Source organism: Balaenoptera physalus (genome assembly GCF_965194825.1).
Source record: "Balaenoptera physalus genome assembly, chromosome: 3".
In the NCBI taxonomy this organism is placed as follows: Eukaryota; Metazoa; Chordata; class Mammalia; order Artiodactyla; family Balaenopteridae; genus Balaenoptera; species Balaenoptera physalus.
The window spans coordinates 78908381-78933075 of record NC_138890.1 but is presented as its reverse complement, the minus strand read 5'-3'; the positions used below and the strand labels follow the sequence as shown (position 1 = coordinate 78933075).

At 36.9% G+C, this 24695-nt stretch overlaps 1 protein-coding gene across 8 annotated transcripts in view; it reads left to right on the top strand.

Moving 5' to 3' along the window:
* Window positions 1–24224, top strand: part of LOC309658862 (uncharacterized protein) — an 84886-nt gene extending 60662 nt beyond the window's left edge. For 7 of the 8 annotated variants that reach the window (XR_014262421.1, XR_014262422.1, XR_014262423.1 and 4 more), the window contains one exon: window positions 1066–24224. Coding sequence is in view for 1 of the 8 variants with exons in the window: in XM_082457940.1 (XP_082314066.1) it covers window position 1066 (1 nt within the window). In the remaining 7 variants the exon portion in view is untranslated. The remainder of the gene's footprint in view (window positions 1–1065) is intronic. The other variant, XM_082457940.1, reaches the window with a different exon arrangement.
* Window positions 24225–24695: the final 471 nt, after the last annotated feature.

Sequence of the window (24695 nt, the reverse complement as noted above, 5' to 3'; positions counted from 1 at the left end):
AATTTATTTTTAAATTTTAAATTAATTAAAATGTTTTTCTGACTCAGGCAGGAATTTACCTTAATAAAATAATCAGAGGTACATACAGAGATTTATATACAAGATTATTTATTACAGAGTTATTAGCAATAGTGAGAGTCTGAAAAAAAATGTAAAATCTCCTGAAAAGAGGAAGAAAGTAAAATAAACGACAATATAGTTAAACGATGGATTAACAGGTAGTCTTTTGTTGTTATTTTTTGTAGGTTTATTGAGATAAAGTTGACATATAACATTGTGTGAATTTAATTTGTAAACTTGATGATTTGAAATACATGTATATTGTTAAATGATTACCACAATAAGTTAGTTAACACATCCATCACCGCACATAGTTAAAACTTTGTGTGTGTGTGGTGAAAACTTTTAAGATTTTTCTCTTAGCAACTTTATTCTCCATATTATTTTGTTCTCATCTTTTTTAAACTTTTAAGAAAACTTTGAACTTGTTTCTTACCTCACTAATTTGCTGTTTTTATGGTAGCTAATTATATATTTTTTGCTTTCATGCAGTCTTAAATTTTCCACTAAAAGTTTCCATTTATGTACAGTTTTACATGATTTCAGATATATGTATATTTCTTGTGGTGGCTGTCTGATCTAGTTTCATGGATGCAATGTTCTCTTGAAACTTGTTGAAAACTCAAAACATTTAAAAAATATGTTTTTTTAATTCTAATTTTATTATTTATTTATTTATTTATTTTTAACTTTTTATTTTATATCAGAGTATAGTTGATTAACAGTGTTGTGTTAGTTTCAGGTGTACAGTAAAATGATTCAGTTATACATATACATGTATCTATTCTTTTTCAAATTCTTTTCCCATTTAGGTTGTTACATAATATTGACCAGAGTTCCTTGTGCTATATGGATAACCAATAAAAAATATATTATTATACTAAATTAGTAGTTTCTTGAATTTATTAATCAGGAAGTTATTAATTCTGATTCTGCAGAATCATCTCTCATTTGAACTGCTTCACATAACTTAAGATTTTTTTATTTCTTTATTTATCCTTACAGAATGAAGTGTATATTTGTTCACAGTGGCAGATGAAGTGAGTTTGGTAAGAAATCCATGTCCATTTCTGTGTACTGCATGCCTAGATGAAAATGAAGATGAAATTTCACATTGTCAATTAATTTTCTAGATCAGAAATCCAGAAGCCAAGGTTCCTGTGTGGTGGTGGGATGCAGGGAGATAAGGCATTGATCAAAGTGATACCGACCAGGGTTCTTGGCTTTCCCCAATCAATAGAAATTGACTCGAGGTCAGACAAGAAATTCAGGCAAGGCTTTATGGGGGCCCCTGCGCCGGCTGCAGGAGGGGGCGAAAACAAGTAACAGGTTCCCTTGCTTGCTCCCCAAGGTGGGGCAAGCTCATTCCTTATTTGGGGTGAGGGTAGGGGAGTGTCCAGGGGTCAGGCCGGAGGGGTGGCTGAGGTGGTTTGCCCACCCCTTTGTGGTGTTGAGTGCAGGGGGGCACGAGCAGTACCCGGCTTTTGCTCCTGACACCCAGTCATTTTTGCTCCCGGCTCTTCAGAAATGGCAGTTGGGTTTTTTGTCTTTTTGTATCTTTTGGTCCAGAATTTGCCCCAACTGTGCATGCATGCAGGTATTTTTAGTCCCATGCAGTTTATTTGTATTTTGTGGCTTGAGGAGAGGTGTGTCTGAGTGCAAGCATTACAGCACTGCAGCAAAGGGTCCCAGGTCCCAGGCCTGTCTCAGAAGTACTCAGATGGAGTTGCAGTGGAGAGCCTTTCTCTGTCTAGAAGAGTTTCCCTTCATGTTTAGTTTGGCAACCAGCAGTTAGGAGCATGTAGTCACCTATACACCAGGAGATGGTGTGGCTCAGATGCGTCTCTCAGTTCAGCCCTAAGGCCAGGAAGGTCTTCCGTGGCTTCTGACAAACTCTAGTTATGTTTTTCATCTCAGCTGCTTCCCCTCTCCTTGTAGGAGCAGTGGTATGTTCATTCTAGGGTCTTGTTCACTCACCTCCTGGGCTTCTCAGTCTTCTTTCTCCAGGGCATGAGAGAGGATGTGATTCAGCCCTTCGTCCATAGTCCCACCTGTGATGTATCTAGTAGAAATTTTAGTTGAAAGTTTAGAAAGATTTGACATGTAATAACACCCTTCTGTAGTTTCCATTCTTTATGCTTTATTTTCCTATTTTTATGTTCTATTTCTTACTTTGTGAATTGAGGGGAGGTTAGAAGATGTCATATTCTTTGTTATAATAACACTGAGGGTTAAGTTTCAACATATGAATTTTGGGGGGTCATAAACGTTCAGTTTGTTGCAGAATCTATCTGCTCAAACTGGAAAATATTAAAACAATGGCGGCAACAAAAAAACCAATCAATTTTGAGCTATGTCAGAATATTTTTCTGTTAATTTCCTAAATGTCTAAAATAATATAAATTCAGAAGTAGTTTGAAATGAGATAAATATTAATGTCATATTTACCTTAATACATGACTATTATTGATTCAATTAAATTTTTTTGATTTGTGAATTTATTTATATGAAAAATCCTTCAAACTCATCAACAGTAAATAATGTTTAGTTATATGTTTAACAAATTCACTTTATTAAAAAGAATACAATAATGTGAAATTGAGAATGTTTGGTCTTTGCGCACCTAAGGATAAATCCATTTTCTTTCCTGATCAATATGCTAGGAGCAATTCTAACTTAAAGTGTTTTCCTTGTTATAGCCAAGTGGTTGTGGAAAATTTACTGGATTTTTGTATCTGAGAAATACAAATTTCCTCAGTGTTTTAACCAATAAGGCAGCTATTCTTTAAAAAAGCTACTTCTTGAACATGGGTAAAATGCCTGCCAGAGTTTCTGTGTGTTTGAGTGTGGGTTGTCATTTAACTAAATGCCCAGACCCCTCTCAAGACCATGATGGTTTGTCTGAAAATCAGGGAGAGAGGACGTAATATTCTTTGTTAACCAACAGTTTTCCTTTGTTGGGGCTGAGGACAGCGTGCATCTGTTTCCAGGACATTACTCCCTAAACAGATGTTCTATCTTTTCTACTTATCGCTTTGTTTGTTTGTGCATTTTATGAAATGTTATAAAGCTTAAGTAAGTCGGTTGTAGATAAACCAGAAAATAGAGATTACCAAAAAAAAGTGGCCAAAAATTCAGCCACCTAGAAATATCTGTCAATACAGATGTACACATATTTGTACATACTTCTTTTGACCAAAGTGAGATCCTACTAAAAATACTATTTGTAATCTGCTTTAACTCATTAATGTATGACATTCAGCTACGTTTTGTTTACTTTGTAACAGCATTCATTTATTCATCCAACAAATATTTAATTCGCATGTACTACATAGTAAATGCCATGTTAGGTACTATAGGACATTGCTAAAGAAGATAAAGAAGACACAACTTCTGCCTGAACCATTTTACACGCAAGGTGGAGGAAATATAATTAGCCCAAGAACCACAACGTAATATCTCAATATTAAAAGCTAGCATATAGGTAGGATGTTTCTTCAAACAAGGGTACATGTACTCCCAGAGGGTTGTGAAGATTTTCCCGGGGGCATTTGGGCCCTCAGATTATTTTAAGACAATTCACTGTTAACTTCTCAACTCTCTTTTGTATTTTATTCTTCAATTGGTCTGCCCTAAAGTGGTGTGATTGCGGTCAAGCTGTGTGCGCGGGGCTGTGGCCTCTCATCTTCTGTACGTTTCACAATAGCCTTTTCTTTCACTGTAGAGAAACATAAACCTCTCGCCCACTGCAGCCTTAAAGTGTTGCTTTGTTCTGGGTGCAGAAACCCTTAGGCTTCCAAGCAAAAGGATGATTTGAAATCTTGGCGTTGGTGCTGAGAGAGTGAGTGTAATGGTAATGTTTCCTTAAAAAAGCAACAGTTTTATCTGAGAAAAGTCATTCTAAACAACAAACTGGCCATTCAGGAAAAAAGTTTTTTTTTTACTTCCTAGCATTCCACGGAGGTAACAACTATCGATTACTAGAACCTTATTATTTTTATTATGGAGTAGGATAAAATGATCCATGAAAGATGTTTGAGCATAAAAATGATTACGTTAGGATAAAATTCTGTTGGTGACGTTGAATGGAATACATGTCAAAGAAAAAGAGGAGTGATTCAAAACTTCCAACTGTTAAAAAAGTATTCATTAATTCTTCAAACAGATGATGATGATCAAATTTCAGTCACATTTATATTCCATTGGGTATATTTTAAAGAATAATACAATCATATATGTGGTGTCAATATAATACATAGGGCATTTCATCCCTTATAATTACTTGAATTGTAGTGAAAAATAGATGTCATCTTAACTGTATGTATGAGGCATGCCCATTTTTTCTAAATTCTCTTAGGGTGTATGTTAAAAAAAAGTATACTGTACTGTAGTACTGCTGTCACATGAATAGCTTCTGAAGGCAGCAAGAATGGGGTTGAGCTCTGGATCTACTAATACCTAGTTCTAGGACCTCAAGCAAGTTGCTCAATCTTTCTAAGCCTCAGTTTCTTCAGCAGTAAATAAGTTGGTAGTACTTCCTCATGAAGTTTCCATGTAATTACGTGTTTAACTGGAATGATTTTGTTCTACCAAAGGAGATTCAAAGAGAATCACATAATTGTATTTCTTAAATTCATATAAAAATTAACTCTGGCTAGATGGCCAATATCAATTTCCTTTTCTTTTAAAAATGCTTTGGTGGGGTTGATGGTATGAAGGGGAGGATTCTTTTTCCTGGGAGTCATATAAGAACCCCAGAAAAATAATACAACTCAGAAAACCTGAACATGGGTCTTCAGTATATCAGGTCTGTCACTTGGGTCTTTGAATTTCAAGTCCACAAGAGCATGAGGTATTTCTGCTCTTTTTCGCCAAGGATATGCTCAAGTTTCTTTTGATTTGGTTTTTAAAGTTAAGCCCTTAATATTTAGATTGCAAGGTATCCATATGTATCACCTGCCCTCAAGAAAAATGCTACCACACTCAATCCTGTGTTGGAGATGAACATTGGACCCTGCTACTTGCTAAAAGGCCATCCTCATTTTTTTCTTCATCTCAGAGAAGACACACTGGGCTGTTCCTTTTTCATTCAATACTGTCATCTCTTCTTCCTCAAAGAAAATCTCGTTTAATACTCTTCCATGAATCTACACCTTCCCCCCCTCCCCCACCTCAAAGCTTGAAGTTTTCTGCAGGGTTCCAGCTTTAGACACAAAACTGTGGCCATCCCATCTCTAAGGGTATGGTCAGAAAAGCGTTAACATAGCAGGCCTGAGGCTACAGTCCTTAGAAAGGACTGTTTACAGTGTTGTCTCTTGGCTGGTATTTGGGAACTTGGATTTCTGGAATGTTCCCATTATTCCCTACCTAATGAAAGAGTGGCTCTCTGTGCCCAATCTGTTTGTGCAAACAGTATGGTTTATGCGGAACACCTGCTTTACTTCTGGGAGCGTGCAACCAGTCTCCCATAAAGCCTTGGGCATGGAGTCTCAGGAGCTTCTCTGGTGGACAACACTGCATATGTGTTGTCATAATTTGATGCTAGTGGAATTAAGTCCTGTACGACTCCACTGGGACAGAACTCTGAGAAGATTGTGCCTGGTTTCCTTTGGACTTTGTTACATGGGCTTTTTCCCTTTGCTGGTTTTGTTTTGTAACCTTTTGCTTTAATAAGCATTAGTCATGAACACAGCGGTATGCTGAGTCCTGTGAGACTTCCTAGTGAATCTTTGAAGCTGGGTGTGGTCTTGGGGACCCCTACACAGGGAAAAATAGGAAAAATGACCTTTTAATATTTCCTAGAATTTCTATACTAGTAATAACAGTAAAACCAAGATAAAAATCAGTATTTTAATGACTTATAGAAACTTAAATGAAATGCCAAGGATTGTTAAACTAAAAAAAGAGTCTCCCCAAAGGAGATTATCCTTGGTAATTATGCAAGTTCTAACGGTTAGTTGTTGCAATGTGGTTAGGAAAGTTTTCGCCGAAGAGGGAATCCTTGAGTCTATGTTTCCGTCTTTTTAGAGATGACCTGTCTTTTTTATGCAATAATAGTGTCCTAAGGCTGTGTCCATGGGATTCCAGTGGAACTTGAAATACTGCTTTTTCTATAGCGCCTATGTAGATGGGAAGGTAATGCAAGAATGCTTTTTTTTTTAATCTTGTTAATTTCTCTCTCTGATGTCATTGCAGTTATTTGCTGAAAATTTGTGTGTGTGCGTATACATACATATCTGTGTGTGCCTCAAAGCTTCAAGAATGGGCACAGTTATAAAAAGCCATTAAATAAATAAATAGAGAACAAAAAATCATAAAGACAATCTGGGGAATTGTTGAATCTGTGTTGTGCTTTGCTAACAAGCATATCAGACTTTTCAAAATAATACCAAACAGAGCTAAAAGCTGGTGATTGAATATACGGTAAACTTATCAAATTGCTTTTTATCTCTGAGTCTCAATGGAATAAGTGTTGCTGATTTTTCACCTGAGCAGGTGGATATAAAATATTCAGCTTCAAGCTGGCAAATGTGGATAAAATAAATAAGTCACTGCCTGTAGAGAGCCATCCAGGTTTTTGTCATTTTTAGGAAGCATTGGTTTGTTCTCTGGTGAGTATTTCTTGAGAAACCTGCCTTTGTATTTCAAAACAACCACAATAAAACAAAACAAATCAAACAAATAAACATACGTGCCCTGGCACAAAATAATATTGTCTAGATATCAGTAATAGACAGGGTTCTTTTGTCTACGTTAAAAGACTTGACATTTGCAACTAATGGCTCAGAAATGACTCAGTGTGTAGGAAAAATTAGCCTGAGTTAGAATTTTTAAAAATGAGCAGGGATAAAGATTTGATATACTTTAGTTTTTAAAATCTGCATTATAGTCATATTTACACACAACGAGCTTCATCATAATTGTCCTACGAAAAATCATTATATTAATCATTGATGACCCTTTGCATGTTCTACTAATTATTGCAAGTGAATCCTCAGTGCTAATAGACTCTGAGTTTTGCTCTCACTCAGGGCCATGTGTGAAGTGCCTCTCCTTGGGCCTCACGTCATTCTTGTAGGTTTAGTTTTCTTACGCAAGCACATACTCTCGTGCTCCCTCTTCCTCACCTTTTCACTGACATCCAAATTTTGTAGAAGTGTTTTTAGCTAAGGGTCTTTCTTCTACGCAAAAGAAAAGGTAAAACTGCTTATGATAATACTTTCCAAAGAATATACAAAAAAGAAATATTTTGTTTACTGAAGTGTTATATAATTACTTTTTAGAAGTTGTTTTCTTGTTTTTTTGTTTGTGTGTTTGATTATTGGTTTGTTTGGGTGGGAGTAGCTCCAGCGCACTGAGCTCTGTGTTAGCTTTTCTTGCTTTGTAAACAATGAGAGGCCTCATTTTCAGTTGCTCAAGTTAATTTTGGGAGAGCACCCTGCTAGCCAACTTGGCGGACCTGATTCACTCCCTCTTAGTGGTGCTTTATTTTTTATTTTAGTTTTATTTATTTATTTATTCGTTCGTTCATTCATTCATAAGTATCTCAGGGACAGCCAAGGTCCTCCAGCTGTGGTCTACCGCACAGATTGTTGTCTCTCTTCCGTGCAGCCTTACGGCCTCCCCACAGCTTTTCCCTCATCCACTCCTCCGCCACAGAGGACTATGAACTGCAGTGCTGATTGAGCCCCTCTCACAGGAGCTTCTGTATTGCTTCATATGATGTCTTAACATCTGTGAGAGCTTGCCCAATGAAGAGCTGTCTCTTTCCCTCATTGTTAATCCTCTACCTCCATGTTTTTTTTTTTTTAATTGGGGTATAGTTGTTTTACAATGTTGTGTTAGTTTGTACTGTACAGCAAAGTGAAGTAGAGTTCCCTGTGCTATATGGCAGGTTCTTATTAGTTATCTATTTTATACATATTAGTGTATACATGTCAATCCCAATCTCCCAATTCATCCCACCCCCTCCCACCCCGCTTTCCCCCCTTGGGGTCCATACATTTGTTCTCTACATCTGTGTCTCTGTTTCTGTCTTGCAAACCAGTTCATCTGTACTCTGCCTCCATCTTTGACTCTAATACCTGAAGGAAGTTACTTTAGTTACCTCCTCTTGAATTAGTGTCATCAGTTTTTACTGATTTAATTTTACTCCATTCCTTCAAAGGCAACTTTTTATAACCTGTTGCTGTCCCTACAGCTGTCATCATCTTTATTTACTGCTGAATTTCTGGAATGAATGCTTTCTACTAATTGTCACCGTTTCCTTACCACTCATTTTTTTCCTGTTTGTAAAGGTCTTAATTTTTGCTGTTTAATGAATATCTCCAGTGATCTCCCAATCACCAAGTTCAATGGCCCTGGTTTCCCGTTGTTCTGACATTGAATTTTGTACTTTCTTGAATCTTTTAATAACTTATGTTCATTTTCCTCTTTGAAATGTGACTCTTTCTCTTCAGCTTAGATTTTTCCTACTGCTCCTGAACTTTAATCACTGCTTTATGCCTCAGGACTCTGCTCTTCCCTGTATATACTCACCCCTTGGAGAATTTAGTGATAGACTTGACTTTGGGTGTTATTTCTTTGCTGAGTTTAACTCCTAATAATTATTTTCAGTCTTGCCCTCTAACTTGAGCAGCCGGTCTACAGCATCTAGAACAAATACACAGTAAACTTTCACAGAGTATTTACTGAGTGAACATAAAGGTAAACACAGCATGGACTTTTATATAAATATTTGTAAGAAAGGCAAATTTTAGTGCCTAAGCTGAGAAGACTTCAACAAAAGAGTAATATTAGAAATAAAATAATTCTATGCCAACTTTCTCAGAGAAAAAGACAAAGGGGATTTTCTCTGGCCTAACATTTATGACTTTCCATTTCATATCGTGTTGACCTAAGTGCCAACTGAAACTGAACACCCTACTTTGATTAGAGTCAGACATTTCTAAGTAATAATGAATGAGCTTCAAGTTCAACTTGAATTAGTTCTAGGGTTGGGTAAGGATAACACAGGGAGGGATACTCCAACTTTTTTCCATTAGGCATTTTTTTAAACTTTCATCAAAGAGATCAGATTTCGAAATAATTTTTTTCTATAGTGATAATTGTCTCCAAAGATTTTTAATGCTTAGTCTCAAGATTCATGTGTCTTGGGAAATTGTTTCCTTATGAGCTTTATAATTTTAAAATGTGAGATTATTTTTAGTGTGGATTGTTTTTTTCTGTGAAAATTCCTTGTGGCTTGGATTTTGGGAGCTTCACTGCAGAATGGCCCTACATTTGCTTCTGACAGACACCTCAGGGGTAGTGCCAGGTTTACGTTAAATTTTTAGCTCAAGAGTTTTCCGCACCTTTAAGGAACTGTATGTTTTGGTTCTAAACCCATGAGAGGTACAGGCTTGGGCTTTCCCACCAAGGTCTTGCTTTTTCTTTCCCAGAGAAAAGCTCTCTTTATAGTCTTCTTTTTTGGAGTTTTTCTATTCCCCCCTTTCAGGGTGGTGATAGTTCTCGGTGAGTCCTGGCTTACAGCTGTGGTATCAATTGTAACATTTCTCTTCATGCCCCATCTCTTCATTCTGCCCTCCATGGATGTTAACACTCAGTCCCTAGTGACCACTTGGTTTAATCTCCAGAATCTTCCTGAGTATTTTGGTAAAAGGATTGTTAGAAAGAAGTGCTACCGTGCAATGGAGATTTATTATTTTACCCTTTGAAATATTATGAATAAAATATCACATCTTTTTTAACTGCACTAGATAGGTGATCATTCTGTTGTTCTAAACCAGTGTGGGATCTCAGTGGCTGCATAAGAAATTTATATCTGGGCAACAAGATGCTAAAGCACAGGACAGTTATTCACAGGCTTCTCTGACTTTGTACTTCCTTCATCACTTCCAACACTGCATTGAGTATTCTAAGGGCTCAAAATCTGAGCCTATGTTAGTATTTAGAAACCAGAAATATACTAAAGGGGAACTCTGTGCCAGTTTACCTTATAGGAACAGAATCAGACTTAGATAAACCAGAAACAATTAGGAAAATTGTGCATCCCTTAGGTGGCATGATAAAGTTAGGGTTTTTGTTCATGAGGAGCATTTATGGAATTGTTGAAGTCATTGGTTCAGAGCCAGATCGTCAGATAGGATTTGAATTCTGGCTCCATATTTTACAAATTTTATGACCTTAGGTTACTAACTTTTCTGTGCCTCAGCAACTCATCTGTAAATTGGAGGTTCTAATAAGATCTATACAAGGGTAGTTGTGAGAATTAAGGAAATTAATGCAGGAGAAGTACTAAGAGTGCCCATTACGAAGCAGGCATAAGCAGTATTAGCTAATATCTTGATGACCATGACGAGGAGGATGATGTTCTAGAGCAGGGGTCATAAACCCAAAGGCATTCAAGTTCAAATCCTTTTCACACATAGTGGAGGTAAATGAAATACTTCTGTGAATTTGTATTAGTCAATGTTTATGACCTAACTAGTTTATGACCTCCATTAAGGATAGACATATGAAATTAATGGAGAGCCATTATAGGGGATGACTGGTTAATTAGAGCTAAATAAAACAAAAGCCAGTAAATTTAGGAATAGTGGCACTCTTAAAATAGCATGTCTCAACAATCAATAGGACTTTACTGAGTATTGAACATGCATCTAATATTTGGTTGGGTTAATTATTCAAATGAGGCAATGAAGCCAAAATGGTCAATTCTGTTGCTCATGTGTGTTATTTCACTCTTTTTGGGACCCCACACTGGCCATAACCATATGCCACTTGGAGGGTTTGTTCATGGCTCTTTCCATGTGTTGGGGAAACAGAATTTAAACCAAAATCTTCTCCCAACCTGGAAATCCTTTCCACAAAGGTTGTAGAGAAAGAAACACTTTAATTAAACCAGAATGTGAGACATATCACAGGTAATCCACTAACAGATTAGAAAGGACGGAAAGAAATCTCACCCTTTTTGTAGTCAAGCAAAGACAACCCACTACGTGCATTTTTTCAAGATAAACTGTAACTAGTCCTCAAGTAAGAGGACTTGACACCGCCACTTGTCACACATAGATCATCCTTACTTCACCTGGTAATTGAGGTGACCATCTGTGTTAGCTAATTAGCTTTATCCAGAGGAAAACCAAACTTCTCATATCTTTATTACAGGAGATAGATAGTTTTGCACCTGGAGCAAGAGGCCCACCAAAATTAGACTTCTACTCTGTCACTGAAACTGGGGTATAGGGGTGCTATCTCTCTTGATGTTTGCATTTCAAAGAGATGGCTCCCAGGTCCTAGAGAAAGATATTCCTAGGTCACAAAGCTGACAAAAAGCCTATCTAGTTTTCAAGAGGATTTGTATACACTTCAAACAGAGAAGAAAGTACTTACAATAGCAAGGTTTCTAAATTAAATGCTCAGAGAGAAAAGGAAGGAAAGGAAATTTCTTCTCTTATTTGCAGTAGGAAGAATTAAGCCTCTTATTTTTATATTTGTCCTTATACATGCACCTGAAATGTGTCATCTGGACAAGGTCAATCCCCATTTTGCAGATTAGTTGCTGAAGTACAGAGAAGTTTATTCTAATCAACAGTTGATGGTAAAACTAAGGTTTTATATATTTTAAAAATTGGCAATTGCAGGGAAGATCTTGTGATATATTTTGTGATAACCTATATGGGAAAAGAATCTGAAAAAGAATAGGTTATTACAAAATATTGAGTATAGTTTCCTGTGCTATACAGTAGGTCCTTGTTGTTTATTTTATATATAGTAATGTATATATTATGTTATTCCCAAATTCCTAATTTATCCCTCCCCCCCCCCCAACCTTTCCCTTCTGGTCACCATAAGTTTATTTTCTATGTCTGTGAGTCTATTTCTGCTTTGTAAATAAGTTCATTTGTATCATTTTTTTTTTTAGATTCCACATATAAGTGATAATATGATACTTCTTTAATGGTGCATCTTGGAAAAGAAATGAGATGACTACAGACAACCTTTCATATTAGTTAATACTTTGCTTTTATTACAAGAACCTTAGGAAGAAATGCTTGCCTATTTTAATTCAGAGAGAATTGCTTATTCATTCTTTCAATATGCAGACCATTTACTGTGTTAAATCAGCCTGATATTAAAACTGTTTTATTATTAACCAGGATTAGGTTAGTAGTACTTTACCCGATAAGGAGTTTTTCAAACGTTCTCACCAACTGTGAATTTTAGGTCAACTAAATGATCTGAAAGAAAGAGAAAGCAGAAGGGTAAATCCTGTGAAGAATTCCCTTTGTGTGCCTGAGTGGAGTCTGAAGCTAAAGATGAGGAAGAGAGGGTCTCAGTGTGAGGGTTAGGATGGTGGTGGGAAAGAGGGGGCCACAGTGGGGAGGGCCGGGGGTGATGGGGTGGGTGCTGGAGGCCTTGAGACTTGACATGCTTTTCCCCTTATTTCTTATTTTTGGTTTCAGGAGATTACCTGCCTTTAGTTTCCACTAAACTGCAGTGAGGTTGTTGAATCCAGTGACTGATTTATGGAATCACAGTTCACATGAAGCTCCCTGGTTACCGTCTTTTATTCAGTCTAACATTTTATTACATGAGCGGTAACCTTGGCCTGTGCGCTGTTCTAATTCAGGGTCTTTGAATTAATCAGAAACCTTTGCTGTGGACGAAGTGAAAATATTTGTTTGGAATAAACAGTTTTCTCCAGTTTTTTTGTAGCTCTTATGACATTTTAAAGGCATTGCTCTTTACAAACATCAGGCAGTTCAATTTGAAAGTGGTTTTAGTGACCGCAGATGTGTTGCATCATCGCTGAGCTTAGAGGAGGGCAGCCTCCTAGCTGAGCAGATTGTCTTGCATCTTGAATAAGTTTGGTCAGAGAATTGGGAACTCTGGACTTATTTTTATAGCTTAAAATATTTGATGATCTTTAGAAGGTGTTTTTTCCAAAAAAAATTGTAATGATTGGTGAATCAAAAGTGTAAACCTGAAAGCTTGAATTGTCTTTTATTTACTCCAGTTTAGAAGTGTGCTGGAGAACATAATTATTCATCTCTTATCCAAGAGAGAGTGAAAGAACAGCAACTTTATTAGAGTTCAAATTGGATGGGAACATGCAGCTTGGATCCAAAGGCAAAATGTGACTCCTACTACTTTTCTCCTCATTTCCAAGTCTAGAGCTTGTGACCTCTTTGTGTGGAAAGCTCCTCATATGGAGGAAGCAATAAGGGGCTGGAGCAAAAATTGTTACTCTGACTGTTTCTTCTGGATGAAGGGATTGTGGAGTGGAGGACTCACTCACCCAGTAGAAGCCCAAGTCGTGGAAAGTCAAGCGTCTCCCTGTCTCCCTCAATGTAAAGACTATTGAAGGCAGTTCACAGTTATAGGGGAAACAGAACTCATAATCCTAAACTTGGTATTTGAACAGTTTGTACGATATATTACCTTTTTTCTTGAAAAATATTCTATCTAGGTTGAATACAAATTGGGTTAGGATTTGAGTTAGTAAATTTAGCTGTTCGCCTGTCTTTTCTGATTTCTCAGTTCACCCTTAACAATTGCTGTTCAATGGCCGTGAGTCAAAACCTCGTCTTTGTCTTCTGCTAACCTGTGTGCAAGGGACAGAAACTTTATATGTCTCACTCCTCTATGCACAGCTCTATGTAAAGAGTGGTATATTTCAGAGAGAAATAGCACTAAATGTGTATCTTGATTTTCACGGTTGCCAAATGTGAAAAATAGAATATTTATAATCCTTTTTTGGAAAGCAGTGGTGGTCAAGCTGTGGAACAAGGAAGTATATATTAGTTTTTCAGTTCTCTTGCAGACATGGTGACTAGTGGTCCTACTTACTGTTTTATTTCTATGTTAAAAAAGTACCCAATGTCCAATTCTGGATGATGTTGTTGACTTTAGGATTGGGGCTTTGGGACATGGGGAAAAGTAACCAGACCAGGAATGATAGGAGGCTAGCTAATTCAAGAGGAACAGCGAGTTAGGCACAAATTCATTTTCCCTTTGAAGAAAATAATAGTTCCTTCTTCCATCACGTTGTATTTTTACTCTCCAAGTCTTAAACTACTCATAGACAGTTGTAGGGATAACGCATGGGTCAGCTAGCTGCCTAACTAGTATAAACTCAAGGATTTGAAAAGATTTCTCCTGCCTAGAATACTTGATCAACCTGATACTAATATCTGAAACATTTTTAAAGGTTTTCCTCTTATAAAAAATATATATACTTGGGAGAGATAGTTATTGAGATCATCACAAGTTTATATCTTGTTTTAAAGGAGATTATTAGGTAATGTCTTGAGGATTTATTTTGATGGGATGGAGCAGAAAGAATTTGAGGTTCACTAGGTATCTAGAACGGAGGTGGTGGTGATGGCCTAGTTTGTAGGACAGGAAGAACTAAAACTATGCTTGACCCTCTTCACCATTTACAAAGAACTATTTTGGCCCAAACAACTTTAATACATGCCAAGCATTTAGTCATGTCAACATGAATTTTAATTATGATAAGTTTTTCTTTGACACACCAAAGCAAGGTGGTACTGTTAAGTAGGTGGGAAAGGAAAAGTTAATTTTAGTTTAGCTGAAATAAAGGGTGACAAAGGAAAGACCAGCAAGGGGGATCTTTTGCATACCATCGTCCCTGTCCCATGATCCTGTGGAAAAATATATGTTTATATTTTCTTCTACAAAATAATAGATAAAAAAGTAGTAGGTGTGGGGTGGGATATATGCCTCACATTTTATTTGGTACCTAAATAACATTTTTGATATGCTATTCAAACTAATGGAAAAATATTTTGAGTGGGTTCATAAAACAATAAATAATATTTATTTATTTATTTACTGTAACTATTTTAATCCAGTGAGTTCGAACTTTTCACTTCATGGCACACATAGAAAATGATAACATCTGGGTAACTGGAGTAAAGGGAATAGGTGTTTGGGGTCAAACTGAGTGGATAAATACTCAAAGTCCAGCCTTGGAAGCCTTGCCTCAACAACTGAGTAGAATAACTTCGCTGTATTTAAACCATACAATATAGTGCAGTGGTTTCAGATACTATATCAAGTGACAATCATGCTTAAGAATTAAATGATAAACCTCCTTCCAGAAGATCAGAATTGTAAAAGTAGAACAAATTGTATTTTTTAGTTTTATAAATTTTAACTTCAAAAATCTTATGATGTAATTAACTTTGCTTATTGCTTAAAAACTCATATTTTGACCATATCTTGTTTGAACAGAATTAACACCTAGACTATGTATGATTAAATACACTAAGTCCTTCTTTTATATGGCTAGATCATGGAAAAATAATCTTCATACTATTGCATTATTAGCTGGATGTTGTTGTCTCAAACTCACTATGTTTAAAATTGAACTTCATCGTCCCTGCTAATCCTGCTACTCTTGTGTTTTCAGTCTTTATAAATAACTCCACAAAATTTCTGTTCATCCTGGCCATCCATCTGGCTAGATCCTTCCCTTTTTCACACCTTTTATTGAATTTGTAATTTTCCTATTGATTCTCTACACTTTCATCAGTTACAAAAGTGAATGCTTTTTTTTTTCTTTTTTTTTTTTTTACTTTTTAACATCTTTATTGGAGTATAATTGCTTTATAATGGTGTGTTAGTTTCTGCTTTATAACAAAGGGAATCAGTTATACGTATTCATATGTTCCCATATCTCTTCCCTCTTGCATCTCCCTCCCTCCCACCCTCCCTATCCCACCCCTCTAGGTGGTCACAAAGCACTGAGCTGATCTCCCTGTGCTATGCGGCTGCTTCCCACTAGCTATCTATCTTACATTTAGTAGTGTATATATGTCCATGCCACTCTCTCACCCTGTCACATCTCACCACAGACCTACTAGAGAATGGACTTGAGGATATGGGGAGGGGGAGGGGTGAGATGTAAAAGTGAATGCTTTTTAAGCTCGGTGCTTTGCGACCACCTAGAGGGGTGGCATAAGGAGGGTGGGAGGGAGACGCAAGAGGGAGGAGATGTGGGGATATACGTATGCATATAGCTGATTCACTTTGTTATACAGCAGAAACTAACACACCATTGTAAAGCAATTATACTCCAATAAAGATGTTAAAAAAAAAAGTGAATGCTTTTCAAAAAGATAATAAATTTAAATCATACACAGTGTGCAAAGCAAAAAGTGCAAGTTTCTCTCTTGTCCCCTTTGCTCCCTGAGATTCTAAGGAGCCATAGGAAATGCTTCTTAGAATTCACCCTTGGGCAGGAAGCTTAGGTGTACCTGATGTGGACTATAATGAGGTCTGGTCACCTTGTACCTGTGTAAGGCTGGTCAAAACCTGTGTGGAAGCATCAGGGGCTATAGGAAGAGCTTGTAGGTGATGGGATGATTGAAGGTATGCACAAGAGGTGTCCGATACAATATCTTTATGGAATTGTGTCTGTATTTTTTATATATACAATCAAGCATATTTTTTAAACAAAAAACTGGATCACATTTTGTTCTACATCTTAAAAAAATAACCAAAATTTGGCTGGTGAGTTTTCATGCCAGTACTTATAGAACTACCTTATTCTTTTTTCCCCCTTCAGATATAATTGACATATAACATTATGTAAGTTTAAGGTGTACACTGCATTGATTTGATACACTTATATATTGCAGAATGATTGCCACTATAGTATTAGCTAACACCTCCATCAAGTCACATAATTACCATATCTTTTTTGTGGTGAGAACATTTAGATATACTCACTTAGCAACTTTCAAGTATACAATACCTTATTATTAGTTATAGTCACCATGTTGTACAATAGATCCGTAAAACTTACTACTCTCATGATTGGAAGTTTGTACCTTTTGACCAACATCTCCTATTTTACCCCACTCCTCACTCCCTAGCCCTTGGTAACCACCACTCTACTCTCTGTTTCTTTGAGTTTCTATCTCATTCTTTTTAACAGGTTTTTGTTTGTTTTGTTTTGTTTTTTGTTTTGTTTTCTTTTGGAGAGGATTCATTGTATTCATGTATCACAATGCCAATTGTATTTCCTATAGATGGACATTTGTTTCCTTTATTTTTTGGTTACATGAACATTGATACAATAAACATCCAAAAGCATACCTTTGCCTTTGTGTTATAAATCTAAATTTTCTTCTTAATGTCTATAGTACATTTTTATAGTTTGTTTTTCATGAGGCTTTGTATACTTTTTTCTCACAATCTTTTCTATGTGTTATAGTGACTTCCATTGCTTTTGGATATGGAGTTTTTTTCATTATAGTTTCTAATTATTTCTGAATTATAAAAAAGGCTGATTTTTGTTTTTTGCATTTTTTACCTTATATATGGCTACCTCACTAAATAATTAGAATACTTGATTGTCCTGACTCTTCTAGGTAGAAAATTATATCATATGCAAGTGAAACATATCAAAATTATTGGTGTCCAACATTGATACTTCTTACTCTTTTTTCTAGTCTTATCACATTGTCTAGAACTTCCAGAACAATTTTAAATAATATTGACGATAGTGTGTAACTTTCTTGTTTGTACCTTAATGAGAATGCTTAAATATATGACTATATACCCTCCCTCCTTCCAAATAATTAATGAAAGTACCCATTTCTCTGTATCCCTTTTTATGATGGATATTTTAATCTTTATTTGTATTTCTCAGTCTCATAGATAAAAAACAATATTCCATGACTTATTTAATTTGTATTTCCCTGATCATACATAAGGCTGAGCATGTTTTCATTTGTTTATTGGCCAGTGTGCTTCTGTGAATTGCCTATTCATATTCTTTTGAGTTGCTTATAAATTAGATTTGTGTGAGCTTTTTTTGTGGAAATCTTTTGTTTGCTATGGACACATTGCAAATATTTTCTTCAGGGGTATCAGTTTAGGATTTCTGGCTAGACAAAAGAATCTATTCCGGCTAGCTGAAGCTGAAAGGAATTAGTTAGCTCATGCAGTTTCTAAGAGTGCCAGTAAGCCATCTTTAGTGAAGCCTGTACAGTCAGAAGTAACACAGCTAAGAGAAATGCCCAAACTCCTCTCAGCTCGGCCTTATAGAAATCCCACTGCTGCCTCTCCCTGTTCCTCAACACCAACAAAGCCAGGATCCAGTATCAGAACACCCATTATATATGGTGTGGAATATCAAATGCCTCTGCAATTGTTTTTGCCAGAAGAGCCTGGTGCCTCATTATCTTCAAATCTGCCTTCCAAGTCTCTCGTTGGTACATCTGTTTGATGGAACCTAGTGTTAAGTCTACCTGCTAAAAGAATGGGATTCTGGGAAATAGAGATTTTGGATTCAACTTGAGAAACTTGAGGATCAGCAATATGGAGAACTATTACAATGGAGGGTGTCCGGAGGTGTTTGGGCTGCCACAAATGACAGATTTCCACCGTACCCAGTCTGCCATTTTGTGCAGAGCTTTGTTTTTGTTCTCTTTGATCATACAGAAATTTCAAATATCCTGATATTTATTGTTTATTTATTAATTCAGTACGTATTTGTTGAGAACTGATTGTGCCCAATGTTACACTTTTAAATGGAGATAAAATGGTGATCTTGACTTTTGGAGTTCTGAGTCTAGTAGGGGAGACAGACATTAAATTATCACAGCAATAAATTTGGCATTACAAATGTGATCATTTAGCCAAAGGGTGTATTGAGAGCACATACTAGGGATAATTGACCCACTCAGAAAGGCCAGCTGAGAGTTTGCTAATGAGGTGGTACTTGATCTGAATTTTGAAAGATGATTAGCAGTTGATTCATGAAGGGTAATGGAAGGGTGTTGGACGCAAAGCAGATAACATCTTCACAGACCAGGGGGTTGGAGAATACCTGGCAAGTGTGAGGATTTGAAAGAACACGGTCATGATTGAAATACGGAGAGTGAGGGAAAATGTGGTTCTAAATGATGCTGGAAAGACAGGTAGAGGCCAGACCATGAAGAGCCTTGCGGCCAAAAGAAGCACTCTGGTCTTGTCCTAAGAGCCTTGGGAAGCCTCAGCCTCAGCCTTCAGTGTGGAAAATAGTTTGGAAGATTCAAGGTTACTGTGGGTGAACAAGTGAGGAGGTGACTACGGTTGTTCAGGGAAGAGATACCCAGTGCTCAGCCCAAAGAAGTGCTTGATAAATGTTGGCTGAAGGAATGAAGTAACAAAATACCAAAGTTCATACCAGTGTATTTTTTAAGGAATAATAAAGCAAAAGCAAGAGTATCTGGAGGGCATTTTGTGAATGTGCAAATACAGTATAGAAAATAAAGAAGCAACTTGTTACAGATTAGCAAGAAATAGGATTGAAAATATTTTTATTAACTGAAAGTACCCAGTTAAAATGAAGAGAGCGTCTATGCAACATACAATTATTATGTTTAGTTCAGGTTATTTGTTTTGATAATTTAACATGTTCATTGACTGGCTAATGAGATTTACCAGTAATAACATGTAAACAGTTCAATAGAAATCTATTAATTTCGATGATTAGGTTATTTAGGAGCTTCCTTAAGGAAATGCTCAGTGCCTACCAAATATATTGTTAACTGTGCTGGTTAATAAGCTCATTTGTATAAAAGCAATAACCTGTCAGGCCTTGAGTTTACTTGTTAATGAACTCTTGCTGAATATAGTAAAAGATTTGGAGTTGTTAGTCACAGCAGTTTTTAAATTGAGAGTCATAACCTTCTTGAGCCTCCAGAATGGGTTTAAGGATAAACAGAGCATGACTTACGTGTCTTACAATTTTTTGAATCCTAGCATGGCAGGACCTATAGATATCCACTGAGATGATCTAGTTTGGGGGATAAATGGGCAGGAAAGACTTTGGAAAGTCATGTTTGATGATAGTAAATAGAAGGAAAAAAGTAGAATGAGGGAATAAATACCAAGCACAGTGGATGTGATAGGAGCCTCAGTTGTTGCCTCTGTCTGAGGTCTGAGTGTTGCCTTCAGAAAGATGGAGAGGATTGAGAGTTCCTCGAAAGTATCAGATGTTCTGAAGTTCCAATGGCCTTAACCTTTCTTGGGTCCAGGTGCCTTCCCAGTACTCTCTTTCTGCTTCTTCCAGGGCCAACCTAGATGTCATCTACTAGACTCAGGCAAGACACCAGACTTCCCAATCGCATTATGCCTCCCCAGATCCCATAAGCATGATTATCATGCTAAGAATCTAGGGGTCTCATCTTGACGTGGTAGTTTATATTGACTTACAAGAAAGGGAGGATGTTAGCAACTAATCCACATGCTTCTTTTGGCGGTCCCACATCATGAATTTTGCTACCTAGATTTTTGCTATGGTAAGCAGCCACAGAGAACATCTTATTCATTGGTCTTAATACACTGGTAAGGGAATTGAGGCCTATTAAAAGTCAAGTAAATTGCTTAATTATAAAACAGGTAGAAGGCAGAATATGATAGGAATCAATCTGTAACTTCTACTTCCCTACTGAATATAAAAAAAGGTGTTTCAGTGGGGCTATGACTGGGATGATTTTTCATGTTTCACTAAGTTGCTCTCCGTCACGTCAAGTTTTGTCAATCCTTCCATAACAGAATTTCCCTCGGGGCCAATGAATGGCTTTCGGATCATGAGCGAAATAGCCCTCTGTACTTAAAAAACCCACTTCTATGAAAATCGCTATTTTTCATTTAAAGAAAGGGCTTTTAAAAAAGGAATTCCTGCCTTTGCAAAAGATACTAAAAACCAAGCCTAAAAGGCACACATTTATGCCTTAGGAGTTAGAAGGGAATTTAGTGGTGTAATCTGTAACCTTTTTTTGTATACCCCCATAGCTCGAAAATGCTACTGATGTCAGTATAAATAAATGACCTTGAATCAAAAGCTACCATAAAAACTACCAGCACATAAATGAAACATTTACCAGCATAGCACAGAAAATACCCAACACAAACCCCAAACCCTCTTTTTTTTATCAGCTACAGAAACTGAGGCAAACTCCTAGCCATATGTCCAAAAACAAACAAACACAAACCAAGTCCAGTTACCTAAATTATTTGAATTTTTTCCTTGAAATGTCATCCAGAGAGATTTGTGCTGGAGCCTAGAGGCAACTGGTCACAGACAGCAAGTAATGCAGTTGACAAAATTCTATAAACTCTTGTTTATTTTCATTTTTTTGGTATAGTGAATCATCTTGCCCTCGAAAATTTGCTTGTACAAAGTAACATCATCCTCTGTTTCAACTTCTCATTTTGTCCTGTTTGCTTTTTCCTTTTATGACTCTTAAGTGATGGCTTCTCGTTCCCTCTGGGTGGCCTAGGTTGTCCTTGGCGGAAGCAAGGCGCTGAGTGAGTGTTCCAAGCATAAGCTTCCTTGCTTGTCAACAACTCATGAATGAGTTCTGTCAAGGTAGTGAGAAAGAGGAGATACAACATGGGTTCAGGAACTTTTGATTTATCTACACTGATCATAGTTATCTCAGTGAAAGTTCAATATATCTTCATTATTCAAGATTCCCTTAATCCATTGGGTTCTCTAATCCAGACTCTTTTCCAGATCTTCCCTCCAAATTGAACTAGTTAGACCTTGTGTTTTGCTACTAATTTCTATTTACTTCATTTGCATAATAATATCATTAATGGGAGAAAGTAGTCACTAAGCAGAATAGTAGGGGATGGTGCCTGTTCATTTAAGCTTTACTAGTGTTCATGAATATCTGTTCTTTTGTTCTTCCAGACACCTTGGAAAGTGGCCTTCTCAGCTTCCTTTAGGTTGGGCAGGGTCATATGATTAATTATGGCAAAGGGGTTATGAGTGGAGGTGGTTTGAATTGCTTTTGGGTCAAAACATTGGATTGTCTAAGCAAGAGTCCTCAGCTCTCTTTTTCTCTGGCATGTTGATCATGGAGACACAAGATGAAAGTAGCCTAATTGCTGAGCTACCACAGGAAAGACAGTGTCTTGGAAATTTACCTGGAACCACAGCAGACTTTATGTGAGAAATAAGCCTTTATCACGTTATACCACTGAGGTTTTAGTACTTACTCATTCCTGCAGCATATCCTTAACCATTACACTGAAACTTCTGCCCTAATTAGTTAAACTTGTACTTGTATTCTTGACTCACCTAGTATTTAAGGACACAGGAATATAAATCCTCTGCATATGATTTGTTTCTATATCTTGTTTGTGTTCCCAGTGCCTTGCTGAATGGTGCATGTTTGCTAGAAATCATGCACAACACATTTTATTTCTGCTAAATAAATATAAACCAAAAAGTTTCAATCATAACTTTTCTTCTGCAAAACCTGTTACCAACTCCATGTTAAAAACATTTTTTCACAAGTTTTTTTAAAAATTTTATTTATTTATTTATTTATTTATTATTATCATTAATTTTTGGCTGTGTTGGGTCTTCGTTTCTGCTCAAGGACTTCCTCTAGTTGCGGCAAGTGGGGGCCACTCTTAATCGCGGTGCGCGGGCCTCTCACTATCGTGGCCTCTCTTGTTGCGGAGCACAGGCTCCAGATGCGCAGGCTCAGTAGTTGTGGCTCACGGGCCCAGTTGCTCCGTGGCATGTGGGATCTTCCCAGACCAGGGCTCGAACCCGTGTCCCCTGCATTGGCAGGCTGATTCTCAACCACTGCGCTACCAGGGAAGCCCCACAAGTTATTTATTTCTTCCTTCTCTGCAATAGATTTCTCTTTTAATCAAAATTATCTCCCCATCCCTAAAATTATAAATTCCTCAAGCACACATGAGAAAGTGTTTTGTCAACTCTGTTTCTGGGTATTGTGCTAGATTAGTTATATCATTTATGTTTCTTAGTGATTCTCATGGTACCCTGCAGGTATAAGCAGCAAATTATAGGCAAGATTTACATTCAGTAGGTCAGAATTTACTAATAGATGTTGATTAGTTAATCTGGTGGTATTTCAAGCTGGCTGCTGTTGTCATGACCTCCTTCCATTCGTTGTCCTCCATGCCTCAGTTATTCAGCTCCCAGCAGGGATAGACACACAGTAGTCAACCACAGCATGGGAAGAAGGAATCTGCTCCCGGATGACAATTATCGTAACTGATACTTACATAACTTTTGAAAGTTTTAAGTCTATATCTCATATGTATTAGTCAGGGCTCTGGAGAAACATATCCAGTAGGAAAAAAGGAGATTTATTTTGAGGAATTGGTTCATGTGATTATGGACGCTGAGAAGTCCCAAGATTCGCCATCTGCCAATCTCCTGGGTCTCCAGGACAGCTAGTGGTGTAATTCGGTCCAAAGCCCTGAGAAGCAGGGGAGGTGATAGTGTAAATCCCAGTCTGAAGGCCAGAGAAGATGAAATGAGATGTTCCAGCTCAATCAATGAGGCAGGAAAAATGGGGCAAATTTGTCCTTACTCTGCCTTTTATTCTATTCAGGCCCTGAAATGACGGGATAATGCACCCATGGTGGGCAATCTACTTTACTGAGTCTATTCAATTCAAATGCTAAGCTCATCTGGAAACAGTCCTACAGACACCCACAAATAATGTTTAATCTGGATGCATTGTGGCCAGTCAAGTTGACATATAAAATTAACCATGAAACCATATTATCATGAGAATAGACCTAGCAGATATGTTGGGATGGTTGGTTTTTGTTGTTGTTGTTATTGTTACTGCTGCTCTTACTCTTGTTATTATTTATTATCTCTAATAAAGATAGAAATAGAGATACAGACAGAAAAGGGAACTACGTTTCAGAAAAGTTACATGATTTTGCCAATGTCCCGTACTTAGTAAGTTGCAAAGCACAGACTTGAATCTGGGTCCTTGAACTCTAAATCCTTTTTCCTTTTCTTTTTTGTTGGCAAACCTGAATGCTCACTACATTTGGCATTTGAACTTGTCTCCTTACAACAACTCACTGATAATTATAAATTTATAACAATCTTCAGGTTTTAAGAACTTAAAGCATGATGATTATGTTCCCATTCTTGACGCCCGAATATCTGCTTCGGTTGTAGCACAATCCACAATCCAATCCTATACTGCATATCTCTAGGTTTCTTTTTCCCTCCTTAGTTTTTATTCATCCCAATCGGCAAAATCCAGTATTAATCTTTCCTCTCTTAGTGTCCTTTGTTGAGAAGTGTTTTCTCTGTGGGACATCTTCTCTCACTGCTTTACAGGCAGCTTACTACTTTACAGGCAGCTTTTCTTTTCTTTCTTTCAGTAGTGAACATACTGTGCTAAGGGATATGTCAAGTTTATTTTACCTTCTTTGGGCATTTGAAGTTCCAGTAAAAAGACCAACTACCTAGAAGCATCACCCTCTCTGGTAGGGTTCTATGCTGCTAGCTGAGATGAATGAAGTCCATTTAAAAGCACCTTGACTGGGTTTCTCATGAAAGGATTTTTATGCTATTAAAGGTTTAAATTTTATTTTAAACCTTTCTTTTTAAAGTCATTAAAGTTTTACTTTTATCAGAGAAGTATATGGTCTATGTTAAAAAATAAAAAAGGCAGAATAGTTCATAATAAATAAGTTTTTTTGCCCTTACTCTACGCTATCCCCAGTCCTACTCACCAGAGGTAACTACCTTATTTTAATTGTTTTTGTTTTTAGTTCTCCTAGTCATTGCCTCCATAATTCTAAATAAT